The sequence below is a fragment of the Pygocentrus nattereri genome, chromosome 18, assembly GCF_015220715.1.
Source record: "Pygocentrus nattereri isolate fPygNat1 chromosome 18, fPygNat1.pri, whole genome shotgun sequence".
Taxonomy (NCBI): Eukaryota; Metazoa; Chordata; class Actinopteri; order Characiformes; family Serrasalmidae; genus Pygocentrus; species Pygocentrus nattereri.
The window spans coordinates 13,621,037-13,634,893 of NC_051228.1; the positions used below are offsets into that span (position 1 = coordinate 13,621,037).

Consider the following 13,857-nt stretch of genomic DNA (forward strand, 5'->3'; position numbering starts at 1 on the left):
AAAAGTGGAGGAAGAAACACGACGGACATTTTTATATGTCGGACAACGCATAACAGGAAAATACGTGAGCACGTTGTTTGGTGCACCGAAGGTTTTTTTGGTAACTTTTTTATGTACCCGGTTTTTTAGCTGATGTTCATTTTTTGAGTGGAGTTTCCATAAAATGCTTGGGATTAACTAGGTAAAACGCCGGTTAGCTTCATAGCTTAATGTTTTATGTTATCTAACTACTGGCTAAATCTAATAGCTGATCATAAATGCTCGATAGGGTCATCCCTCTGGTTATGCTCTGGTTAAGTCTGACCGATTTACTGTTTTTCTCTTTCACAAATTTCATTTCTTTAATAATTGTCAATAAGACTTCATGACGTTGTTTAGCCATCTCCGTATTAACAAAGCTTTTTAGAGTAGGAGGGATGAATTAGTTTCTAGCAATAACGTCATAGTGAAAAAGACGTGTCTGATCCTAGAACGACACACTTGCTCACAGCTAGTGTGAAAAATAGAAAATTGGTGAGACTAAAATAACAATGCAGATTTCCACATTAACACATACAAACAATACTTTTTATAAAGAAATATTTACACTTGTAAGTCTGACATCAACGTTCACCTTGGCCAGCAAAGCCTGAATCTGAGTTAGCATTGTACAGACTGGTTCCTAAGTTCTAAATACAGCTTACTTACTGACGTTTCAAGCAGTAAATACCAGCTAAACCTGGACAACTTTTTTGTCTTCTTATGTCTTGGAAGAACTACTTCAGAGTGACCATTGTGGGGACAGTCTGAAGAACCCAGGCCAATATCAAAAAAGTCTATCAAAAAAAGAGGAGGCTATTCCTGGAAGAGGTGAGGCTTGGAAGACATTGCCCCCATTCAGAAACTTATACTTTTGCTACCATTGGTGGACAGTACATAAGTACATATTAGTCGTTACTGTACTTGAGTTTTTTTTCTGTACTTTACTGAAGTATTTCCATTTATTGTGACTTTTTACACCACTACGTTATGTGACATCTGTCGTTCCTTTTGGCTTATGTGTGTATATGTATAAATGTAATGTCAAAAAGAAAGAAGCAAGAACACCAATCAGGGGGCGGTGTGCACGTTGTTTTGTGCTTGTTTTGAGCTGTTGGACAACCAATGCAGTGCAAGCATACGTTTCAGCGTCATTGCAGCAGCATAAAAAGTGTCTATTTCAACATAAATGATGGAACTAAGCTAACTTTGTGTAAATAGACCACAATTTAGAAATATGTACACACATGGAGTTGTGACTGGCATGTGCCTTTTTCTGAATTTATACAAACACTTTCATTTTATAGTAAATTAGTTTTGGCTAGTTTTTGTTTATGAAACAAACCTACAGATGCAATATAGTAAAGGAAAAAACACTTGGTGGACCTGTGTTTTAAAACAAGTTTTTATCAAATTTAAACTTTTCAGTTGCAAATAAACCTTAAACTAAAACTGTGCTTGTTCACAAAAGGTTATTTCATAGCCACTTGGTTCTGCCTAATGGAAATTGTTCAGTGTTTTGTGCTTATGATAATTTCAGTAGACATCAGCGTCACTAATTAATAACATTCTATTAAATTATTTGGTTTACCAAGAGTGGCACTGGAGTATTTTAACCTAAAATGAGTTCATGAAGCGAGTCTTGTTACAAAAACGGCAATAGGACATTACTAAAGATTAATTATGACTCTGCTTTTACTTTTGATACTTAAGTACATTTGAAGGCAAATACATTTGGCCTTACTCCCTGAATAATGCAGAAAATATATAAACAAAAGCAAAACTAATAACAATTTAAAGTATAGCTGGATTAATCCATGTTTATCTATTCTCTCTGGAAGTGCATGCATTAATGTCAGTTTAGCTTCCTGGATAGCATGTACGCTTATGAATCTTTTGTTGGGAGCTGCTTTGCCAGATTTTTAGGATCAGCTTTTTTCATCTTCCCAAGTATTTGGACATTTGGTAAGATGGTGTTGCAAAAAAAAAAAGCATTTGTAGGCTCCATTTATTTGCAAGGCACATACCATTATTACCACACTCTGTCACTCCAGTGCAAAAACACATGCAACAGTAGTGGGCGATATATCAATTGAAATCCTTTTTAGGTTTTAGTTTTGACTTCCATGTTAACTGTCTAAATATTGTTAATTTCTCTTTTAACTGTTTTGCCCACTATAATATCAGATTTATTTATTTAGTTAAATAATTGACTTAATATGGTTCTTTATGAAAATGAAAGGACTTAAGGAATAATATGCCATTGTTAAACTACAAAAATAGGATTTTATTTGGAATACAAATATAGAAATACCGTGTACTGTGATATATACACCAATATGTCGATAATCTTAACTATACAGTGATATTCTGGATTACTAGTCACATTTAAACAGATTTTTGACTATGTTGTTATACTTTGTACAAAAAAAGTCAGATTTTTTTTTGTATTTTCTGTTGACGCACAGCTGTCAGGAGGATTTGATCTAGGCTTTTGCCCAAACTTGTGGAATTAAAAATGTATGTAATGTGTTCTAAAATAATCAGGGTTGCAAGCCTCAGAAAGACGTGGTCCAAGCTATCCTCTCCTGTACATTATTTAGTGTTGATGGTGTTGAAGGCTTTGGCTGCTAAGCAAGAAACAATGAATTGTAAAGACCTAATGGTTTACAGCAAGGGGTGTATTTGATTCATTGAGAGGAAATAGATTGGACACTAAATGTCCAGGATCTGTAAAGTGAGTATTAAATACATGGCAGATATCTCTCTAATAAGTAAGATGTTGATGATTAATTACGATATGGGATGGAGTATGCATTGATTTGTTTTTGAGCAAATTAACGGTCTTCCATGATTTGAAGGACTTTGAACATGACTTTATAAATATCTCAAGGTAATATTCAGCTTTAGCTTTTCTGATGCAGGAAGTATATTTATTCCTAAGCTGCCTGAAAGTAAGCCATTGGCCTTTCTCACCCTTTCTTCTTGCAAGGATCCATGCTTTATTTCTTGTATTGAGCAAAGAAGATATTTTAGAATTGAACTAGGGATTTGAGTTATCTTTGATTTTAACATTTTGATTTTAACATTTTTATAAGGGGTTATGCCTGTTTACCACCACCAGGAAAGTTTTGCAAATATAGTCCAGTGCTAAATCAATATCTGGATGTGTAGTGGATGTCACTGAGTGCCAGATCGTTTATGAATACTTGATCATTAAAATGTTTAAAATTTCTGCTAACCACCATCTGAAGGCCTGACTTTATTGCTTGTATTTCTAATGCATCCAATAGAGTGTTGACTAAAACTGGGGTTAAAAACAGGTATGGAAGTAATTTTGTCAGGTCTTTTGGATAAAATTAAATCTGTAAGTATTGACCACAGATGTTCATACCTAGATACCTGCTCTTTATCTGAGGCGATAGATGTTGGAGCAGTCAAGATCCGCTTGTGAACAAATTCACTTTTATTAAGAGATGATGAGTTCTCAGGGTTCAATTGACCACAACTTCTATATTACTCAACTGATTTTCACCAAATTTGTTAGAATCCTCAGACATAGATTAATTTAGGTTGCACGCATTGTTCTCAGTAGTTTTTATTTTTTTTAATAAGCAGGAAAAGTATTCAGTCTGCATCTGACATTAAAAACTGAGTTTAGCACAAGTACAAACACAATCTTACAGGTGTCAGGGCTGATGTGTGACAGAAGGATAGCAGCAAGAGTGAAAGGGAAGGTTTACAAGACAGTAGTGCGTCCTGCTATGATGTATGGTTTGGAGACTGTGGCTCTGTCTAAAAGACAGGAGGCTGAGCTGGAGGTGTGGGAATCACTTCTAATAATCTTAATACACATAAAAATAAAATAACGCCCAAAATACCATAAGAAGGACGAAGCTGAAGTTGACTTCCTATTTGCCAGCTTCTTGTTTGAATTTCCCCCAATTCCCCTCTTTCTGGTGCTTGAAGCTGCAACATTTAAGGTGGAATAAGAAAATTGGAACAAGATGCTGGCTGATGCACCATTTAAGGTGAAACTGAAAATTCAAACAAAAAGCTTGCAAATAAGGAGCTAACTTCAGGTTTATGTAAGGTGCTAATGTTAATTTATCAAGGAATGCTATAACTTACTTAGCGCCAAAGCATTAATCATCATTTTAAATAAATAACTACTACATAAAGTTAAGATCCCCTGGGTAGATTATTAAATGAAATAATCTTAATATAAAATGAGAGGAAAAACAATCACATCAACAGGTTCTCAACCACACATAAAAATTACACAGACAATACGCATGACTCAAACATGAGCATGGATCGCTGCGTTCTCTCCATTATATAATCCTGTCCCACTTTTTGAGTGCAATATTCCTGAAATAATATTATTTTGGACAGTATCTTTCTTAAACTGCTGCTCTGTAACTGAATGTGGTGATGTTAACTTACACAAAATGGCTGCACCATTGACATTCCTGGCTGGACCCAACGCGGCATCTAGGCATGTATATGTATGGTACTGACATATTGGGGTCACGCAAGTTTGTGTTGGATCTGTAACTAGTTAGCGACAGATTTCCACATACTTCCTTCAAGTGATAAGATGCATGAGTTAACCAGTTGATGGGTAAATTTAAAAGTTTTTTCTCCAGATTTCTCCAGATTCTCTGAATCTTTTAATGATATTATGTACTGTAAATGATGAAAAGCAAAAGTTCTTTGCTATTTTGAGAATTGTTATTTTTGAGTTGTTGCACTATTTGCTCGCATAGTGTTTCACAGAGTGGTAAACTGCTCCCCATCTTTATTTCTGCACTACACTGCACAACCTTATCAGTCTTTTGTTGCTCACATCATCAGATATGATGAATCATGGTAATTTAACAATCAACATGAATTAGCAAGGTTAAAATAGTTTATTTGGATTTTGGTCTTTTTTTTTTTATCTTGCACCTGAAACAAGCCTGAAACATTGACTGTTCCAATACTCCAATACTTTGTAGTTGTTACTCCAACTTTGTTTAAATACAGGCAGTGACAAATTACCAATATTTCTAAAACATTCTTACATATTCTTATTCCCAAATATCCAAGTCATTTATTCTACATCACCTAGCTCGTATTGTAAATGTTTCAAGAATCATGCTAATTCGATATAACCAAAGTCCCTGTTTGTATCTTCTTTTACACTGTTGCAGTCCTAGGGCAAGGCAGCTGTAACTTGCATAAGTTGTTTTCCATACAGTCTGCAGGTTACATTCAGTTCAAACTATTGCACTTCTCTAACTACAATTTTGGTGGTGGTATTTACCTTAAGGCGTGCATAAATTCTCCATAATTTGTTATGTGGTTAAATTTTTTATTTCACAATTTTAATATGAATGCTCTTTTCATACAGTGAAATAATGACACGGTGGGCCAGAGCTAACAATGTTCATAAACACAAACCAACAGAGGCTACACCATGGAGCCAACTAAGGGCAGGTAAACCTGGAAGGATCAAAGAAATTGACACAAGAACAAGAAGAGGCAGTTCTTCAGGTCCACTTGCCTGGGATTGTGCCTCACGTAGTCCACGGCACATTCAGCCATGCCCTGGTAGAAAGAGGGCTAACAATGAAAGAGAACATGATGTGAATGGGTTTATGGATTATTTGAAACAGACACAGCAGACACAGCAGTCACTAACCCTAGGACCACGTAAAGGAGCCTCTTTGGGAGGTGACGTTGCCACAGCAATCAAAAAAGACAAAAGAAGCGGAATCCGGAGGGTTAAGAGACAGAATGCTAAAAAGAAAAATATGGTATGTAGCTTTGGATATTAATGATGATGGGGGTCACGTTTTGTGGTATGTTAGCTTCATACAAAGTAATTTATTCTTGTTTACTATGTTCAGGTGTGCTTTTACTGTAGAAAGCCTGGCCATGGACTGGCCAATTGCCCAGAGGCTGATAATGATGAAGAGTTGGGCAGAGGGATCTGCTATCGTTGTGGCTCTACAGAGCATGAGATCCAGACGTGTAGAGCTAAAGTGGACCCTGCTTTAGGTATGGATGTAGAATGAGTGTTATAGTCAAGTGTAAAGAAAGGATCATTGATGATTTACTGGGGTATTTTCATTTCTGCAATTACTGTAGGAAGTCCTCTCTTAAGGAAATGTTAGATTTTTTTTTTTTTTTTTTGTGAGTAGTAGTGGGTGATCTTCCCTACTTTTTTGAAGTTTAAATGTAAAAAAGCTACGTATATCAGAAAGTGGGGAAAGCACTGCACAGAGGTTGACTTCTTAGTTATTTTTTTGCATGTGGAAAAGCTTGGAAAGTACTGATGCACTTTGTTTGGTTTGAGCATGATTTGTTTACTAAATCAGTGTTTTCCCAACTTCATCTTGAAATCCCCCAATTACACTGTTGGATATGATGGAGCAGGGTAAAAAAATAATTTGTGAAGCATAGTAATGCTTAAGGACCAATATGTTCTAAATTTAGTTTTTTTTTGTTTGTTTTTTTTCCCCCCAAAAATGATGAAATTCTTATTCAGTGTTATACACCATGTGAACTTCTGAATCTTAATAACACTCATTTAAACACCACTGTCTTTTTTTTTTTCTAGGTGATTATGCCAATGCCAAATGTTTTATTTGTGGCCAAACTGGTCACCTATCCAAATCCTGCCCTGATAACCCAAAAGGACTGTATGCTGCAGGTGTGTTCTTGGACAACAGCCGTTATTTTACATACCTAATTAATTGTGGTTCTCACTTTTTATATGTTTTCATGCAATGATTCAGAGATCCTAATTAACACTGAGGTCATGGTGTATTTTTCAGGGGGCTGCTGTCGTGTATGTGGTTCAGTGGAGCACTTCCAGAAGGACTGCCCAGAGCACCAGACCTCAGGTGAGGTTTTGCAAGGAGACTTGCTTGTTGCTTTAAAATGTCAAATCCTGTAAATCATATTTACTTAGGAAAATACTACAAAGACAATGTATCAAATGTTGAAATTGAGAAGCTTTGTTTTTTGGAAAATGTGTGCCCATTTTGAATCTGATGCCAACAATATGTTCCAAAAAAGTTGTGACAGGGGCATGTTAACCACTGTGTTTCATCATCTCTTCTTTTAACAAAACTCTGTAAGTTTGGGACCTGAGGAGAGCAAGTACTGTAGTCTTGACATTGAACTGTTTTTCATTCTTGTGTTGATACAGATTTTTAGCTGCTCAACAGTTTGGGGTCTCTTTTGTCATATTTTTCATTTCATAATGTGCCAAATGTGTTCAGTGGGTGACAGGTCTGGACTGCTGGGTGACAGCACCCAAACTTTTTTTTTAATGCAGAGCAATGCTGCTCTAATAACTGCAGAATGTGGTTTTACATGGTCTTGCTGAAGTAATCAAGGCCTTTCCTGAAAAAAGACATCTGGATGGCAGCATATTTTGCTGAAACATGAATATATCAGCATTAATGCTGCCATCACAGATGTGCATGTCACCTATGCCATACAATCCCAAATGCTGGGTTTTGAACTGTTCATTGATAACAAGCTCAGTGGTCTTTAGGGTCCATGCACGGTCTGTGTACCATCTGTTAATTTGATTTTCATTTCAAAATCTAGTATTGAAAATCAGCAAATGGGACAATTCTCGTTTTTGATTGTTATTGTCAGTCGAGACAAGAAATAGCTTCATTTCACAATTTTACAAACAAATGAACAGCAATGAAGTAAGGAGTCGATTTTACTGATTCAAATGAAACAAAAATAAATGTGCAGAGAGCAGTGTGGTCACAGGAGCTCAGAAATCAAGCTATCACAGTTAAAAATGGTGAGGCCAGGAAAGAGCATTGAAAAGGTCAGCCTGGCATTATGGAATGTTTTATATGTGTTTATTGACTTTGTTCTATCATCTTCTTCACCAAGGACCTACAGTTTTGGTCATTATGACTGAAAGATAGAATGTAATCTAGTGTCCGTATGCCTGTATGATGTGTGCACACGCATAATCTCCTTGAACTAGAGTGCATCGGCAGCTGATCTGAGGCACACGTCAAGTTGTTGTCAAATGGTGGGACTTCAGTTTCTTCCCCATGTCATTTCTTTCTCATACTGTATAAAAAATCTTATACAAAAGGTAATATAGCTGACCACAGGCCTGATTTCTGAGCGTAATGACTTTCCACACTTGCGTTCTGCGCATTTATTTCTGCATATGTTGGGGAAACTCTAAATATGATTCACTAGAATATGACCCTTTATTCCGTTTGTGGGTTTTTTTTTTATGATTATTTTGTGAAACTGTAAAAAGAAGCTATTTCTTGAATTTTTTTTTTTTTTTTTTTTTTTTTTTTTTTTTTCCTCCCCACTGGCTATACCAGAGTCAAACAAGAATCAACCCATTTGCCATTTTTTATTACTGGTTTTTAAAATGAAACTCAAATAAGCAGAAGGTACATGGTCCATATACCTTCTGTTCATTTGATTTTTATTTCAAAATCCAGTATTGAAAAACAGCAAATGGTCAACACGACTCCCACCATGTACTCTGTACTGTGATCATGTTGGTTCATAGTCTTCTTATAATCATGTGGTGCTGGCGGTTGGTACCTTGGCACTGTGCCTGGGTGTGTTTAGTTAGTTAGGTTAAGTGTGTACCATAAAGCGGAGGCAGTAGAGGTGACCATTGCTAGTGGGCTGCCCTGAGCCTTTTCTGCAGGTGTCAATAAAGAGCACTTCTCATAACAGAATGACAGTCTCTCCTGAGTCATTATGACTAAAAGAACATAATCTAGTAATGTAATCTAGTATCGATATACCTGTATGATGCATGTGCATGCATAAGGAAGTTCAGCACAACACTGACAGAATACTTCTTGAACTTGAGCGCATCTGCAGCTGATCTGGGGAGCACAAAGCCCCCGTCAAATGGTGGGAGTTCAGGTTCTTCTCTATATCGTTTCTTTCTTATACAAACACGTATACAAAAAGTAATATAGCCTGCCAGCATACCAGAACTAAAGGCCTGATTTCTGTGACTTCTGAGCTTCCTACATGCGCTCTGCACATTTATTCCTGTTTATGAGAACTAAGAGACTTTTCCACTTCTTCTCAGTCCATTTTAAATTAGCTTGATTTATTTATATATTTATTATATTATATTATATTATATTATATTATATTATATTATATTTTTTATTATTTATTTATTTATTTATTTAAAATATGAGTTTATTTTTTTAGGATTGGTTTTGCCCATTTTACTAAGAGGTGCTTATAATTCTGAAACTGACTGTGTGGTACAATTCCTTTGTTAAAGCTTGACCTTGATTTATCCAAGAGCTGTTTTTGATCTGATGTGCAGCATAAGCTTAAGTTGCATGGTAAAACAGAAAATACAGATAAACCGAAAGCCCAGTAAAAATGTTCCAGTATTTACAAATTGAACAAAATAGCCATGCTAACAGAATACAAAAAGACCAGGCATGTCCCCAAATCCTGTAAGTAAGCACAAGAGCCACATTAAGTAAGTCCTTAATTGAAGGGTGCATCAAGCTGTTCCATTCATTTCAAGAATGTTTAAAAATAGGTACTGATGCTGAGATGTAACATTGGAACAATACATAACGCGCATAGAATGTACAAAGGATTTTACATAGATGGGACTAGGATAAACTGGAACACAGACAGGATTCCGTAGGACCAGGAATAGACTCAAACCCAAACACCAAGAGTCCAGATAGGGAGTAGTCATGGTAGCAGTTGTGAGAGTGGAGAATCCCAGATGACCCTGCCCCCTGAAACTTCCGCCAGGTCATTCGTGGGGACCCCAAGCCACTCCCAGGCAAACTTGGCGATATGCCTCCAGCGGATCCTCTGGCGGATCCACGACCCCAGGGTCTTGTCCCAATAGGCCATGCCTGGTAAACCCCCACCAGGTGGCGTTCAGGGGGCATTCTGATCAGATGCCTGACCCACCTCAACTGGCTCCTCTCAATGCGGAGGAGTAGCGGCTATATTTATTACCGCCGCTTGTAATCACAATCTCATTCTTTCGGCCTTTACCCAAAGCTCATGACCATAGGTGAGGGTTGGGATGTAGACCGACCGTTGAACAGAGAGCTCAGTTTCCTGTTCACCACTACACCCTGGTACCGTGACCATATTGCTGCTGCAGCTGATCTCACAATCCCTCACGTGTGATCGTGACCCTGAGATACTTAAACTTGCCTCTAGTGGGCATGTCATCCTTTTCCGGGCTAGGACCATGAACTTAGAGACTTGGAGGTGCTGATCTTCATACTAATCGCTTCACACTCAGCTGCAAACCGCTCTTAGTTTCTAAAATTTAAATATAGAAGAAATGTGTTTAAGACTACATTTAGTGAATTAGCTATTAAGAGGTCCTTTAGGTGCATGGATTATTATATCCCTATTATATCCCTATTCCCTATTGCTTTTGTTAGGAGGCTTCTCCTCCTCCTCCTCCTCCTCCTCCTCCTCCTCCTCCTCCTCCTCCTCCTCCTCCTCTAAAACGGTTTGTAGAGAAGACAGCATAAGTCAGCCAAAGACCGAAAAGACCCCACCGACTCAGGCAAGGTGAAATGACCCCAACTGACCTGATGTTGGCACTATAGAGCAACTTTTTATGTTTTGGCCCATATCTCCTGAACTGTGGTGCCTACAGTCAACATTCTTGCTTCTACATAATCCTTACTTTATTCTACATAAACACTCCACTACATATATTTAGCTCTGCCCCCATATTTTCCATCATAAATGTCAAAATATATGACATCTACATTTTTATATTGGTCTGAGATTTTTCAAGATGCCACACAAAATGTTCAGGGGAGTCTAGAGGTCAATCAACAAAATTGAATATAAACAATATGGCTGCCACATGCCATTTAGCCCCTCTGGGTTTGGCTTTATTCACATAAATGGCTACAGATCGAGATTGGTGAGACCTGGCATTGGCCAATTCTCATCAAACGTATCAGTCCTGTACCACACATGATTCTGTGGAAGCGAACCAAGTTTGATATTGATTACTCAACAGGGGGTGCTATAATAACCAAAAACCTGTTTCTCAGAAACCAGTTGGCCAATTGAGCTGAAACTTGGCATACTGCATCGATGGGCTATTACATATGTGACCTATTAAGGACAACTCAATCATATGACATGAAAATATGGCTGAATGGACCAATAAGCTTTCAACAGGCATTTGCAGGGCTTACCATTGGCTAGTAAACATAATTGTCATGTGTTCAGCATAAACAAAAATAAGTCCTATACATTTAATCATAGTTCAAAATAAATCAATTCTTATTATTACATTACATTTTATCAAATAAAAGTCTTTTAAAATACTGTGAAGTTATGCATTGATAAGTGTTTGAAAATTTATCTTTTTGAACTGGTCTGTGGATTTTAAGACAAATATTTCAATATTGGTCTTAAAACTATCTGTGGAGTCTGTAGGTAAATAGATATTTTAAAAAAACTTAATTTCAAAGACAGGACATGAGGCATCAATGAATCTGTTTTTGCCTAGCCTTTTCTGACATATATTCTTTAGTTGTGATTGTGATTTAATCTTAAACATATACATTGCATGTTTCTTCAGAAAATTGTAGTTTCTACAATGCTTAATCTAGTCCATAACCATAAAAATGTCATTTTCTTTTATGATTGAAATAAAGAAAATATAATTGTTTCAAATTACACAACTCATTAATATCTAAAACATTGCAATTATATGTATGGTCCAAAATTGCACAGGAAATGTGAATATTTGACTTAAACCTATGTTGGCCACCTAATCAGTAATGGTCATTTCTTTTCTGCCCAGCAAAGGGAGCATCAGCATTAAATGCAAATTATATCTTAACAAAAGTTTGTGATCATTGTTTATGCAGCAGGTTATTGTTAAAATGTACATGGAAAGGTCTACTGTATGTCTTTAAGCAAAGAGTATTTCTGAATATTATGCTTTCCACAGAGCCTAACAATGTTGTGAATGCAAGTCTTAAAAAAAACTTTCAATGATTGCACAGTTGAAAAAAGATGATTTCCTTACTAATTCTTGAGTTTAAATCTAATTTAATTTTTCATAAAACAATCTAAATAATTAAATATGACTTTTAAGCCATGTGGCTGAAGATTTAAGTAATTTGGTATGAACTGGCATATTCTGCTATAAAAGGCTAAATATACATCAATAATTGTCTGATTATAACCAAATTTGACACAAATATACAAAATGATCAACTAACAGCATAGTATGATATCAGTTGGAATTATACTACTCAATAATCACAGTAATTGCAAGATGGGAGCTTATTCCCAAAATGGTGTTTGGTTTTTTTATTGCTCCGTACCAATAAATGGTCTCAAAAAACAGGTCTGCTGTGGGCCTCTTGTAGCTCACCATGAAAACATAAGCCTTTAAAGGTTAAGGCCTGGGATTGATTCCCTGTCACCGATGTTGAATAGTGCTGTAGCAATTGTTGTGAACACACACTTGATTATCATAAGGAAAATCCAATGATTTGTTGCCTTTTTTTATGCTGCTACTCCGCCTTTGAACTCTAGGGTCGTAGTTAAAATCCCTGTCATGGATGTTAAACTGAGTTGTGTAGATTGTGGCAGAAGAAAATTAGATCTTTCTTAAAAATTCAGCAATTTGTTATCTTTTATGACCAGAGGCCACTTCTTACTCTTTCTTCCTCATGCTTGGACCTCACAGATTGCTGCTTCCGACCGTGTTTTATTTATTTAGAATTTTGTACCGTTTACAGACATCCCTGTTAGGTGTGTTACCCCATTAGCAGATGATATGTAAGGTTAAGGCACCACTAGCAATATAAAACATGTTCACCATATTTTTCAAACATGCTGCTGATATAATTTGAATTCTCTGCATAAGCTACAGAATTATATCTCTTATCCATTGACAGAATTAATTACGTCTGTTCTTCATTGTTCTTTCAATACAATAAACATCGTGCATTATGTAAAGATGTCATCCAACCTTTGGGAATCCCTGTGCTTAACCAATCTCAACTGCTAGCCTAGCCAATAGCAGGATAATAAATACAACCAAGCTAGCATTAATGTAATTTTATTGTTTTCTGAGGAAAAAAAAATCTGTTTGCAAAACAAGGAAAGAATGTAAATACACCAAAGAAAAATGTGCAGCCATTCCAACCACATCTGACTGGTCATTTCTATCATTCAAGTAATCAATTCTGTCCATTGTAATGATAATTTGACAGTGATGATAATAACGATACATTTTTGAACAGGACAATTTCACTCTGGAGACTACTGTGGCACTGCTGTAGAATGCAAGTGTTGAATTTATAACATATAGCAATGGTTAAATTTGTGATTTTGATCAATCAAGAGTGCCTCTAGTTATCCTTTGTTTAATATAAGCAATTCTTTAATATAATCCCATATTCTTTAAATTACAGAATGATGTATTTTGAATATTCACTTTCTTCTGCAGCAAATTCCATCACCCTTAGCCGCCTGTCCAATCAGATGAGTGCTGATCAGGAGGACATTTGTGTTTCTGTGAAGAAGTTGCCACCCAAGAAGACTAAGGTTGTGGTCTTCTGAGCTAAGCCTACCAAAATGTTGGTTATTGATGTTTGTTTTCAAAGAAAAAAACAGAGTTAGGGTAAATTTCAATATTCTGCTCTTAGTGTGCCTGAGATTAAATTCTTTGTATTACAAGTTGCAGTATATGTTGCAAAAAATAACAATTGTAAATCATCAATATGATGTATAGCAACCATGCTTCAAATAAACATTCTACACAAAAAATCACACACACTTTAA

General features: G+C 36.3%; 1 protein-coding gene across 3 annotated transcripts; it reads left to right on the top strand.

The window, feature by feature from the left end:
• Positions 1-13,857, top strand: zcchc9 (zinc finger, CCHC domain containing 9). 3 transcript variants are annotated; one of them, XM_017693793.2, is made up of 7 exons: positions 1-100; positions 754-849; positions 5,414-5,819; positions 5,913-6,063; positions 6,626-6,718; positions 6,843-6,911; positions 13,523-13,857. In XM_017693793.2, exons 3-7 carry the CDS (start codon positions 5,421-5,423, stop codon positions 13,633-13,635), a joined length of 825 nt encoding a protein of 274 aa, XP_017549282.1. In that variant the 5' UTR covers positions 1-100; positions 754-849; positions 5,414-5,420; the 3' UTR covers positions 13,636-13,857. The 3 variants fall into 3 exon arrangements, with proteins under 3 accessions (XP_017549282.1, XP_017549281.1, XP_037403200.1); XM_017693792.2 differs by having other exon boundaries at positions 25-181; XM_037547303.1 differs by lacking the exon at positions 1-100 and adding an exon at positions 224-513.

Coding starts and splice junctions, on each gene's coding strand:
- zcchc9 (XM_017693793.2), top strand. CDS start 5,421: ATGACACGGTGGGCCAGAGCTAACAATGTTCATAAACACAAACCAACA. Junction 6,064..6,625: donor TAAAGTGGACCCTGCTTTAG/GTATGGATGTAG, acceptor TTTTTTTTCTAG/GTGATTATGCCAATGCCAAA. Junction 6,912..13,522: donor CCCAGAGCACCAGACCTCAG/GTGAGGTTTTGC, acceptor TTTCTTCTGCAG/CAAATTCCATCACCCTTAGC.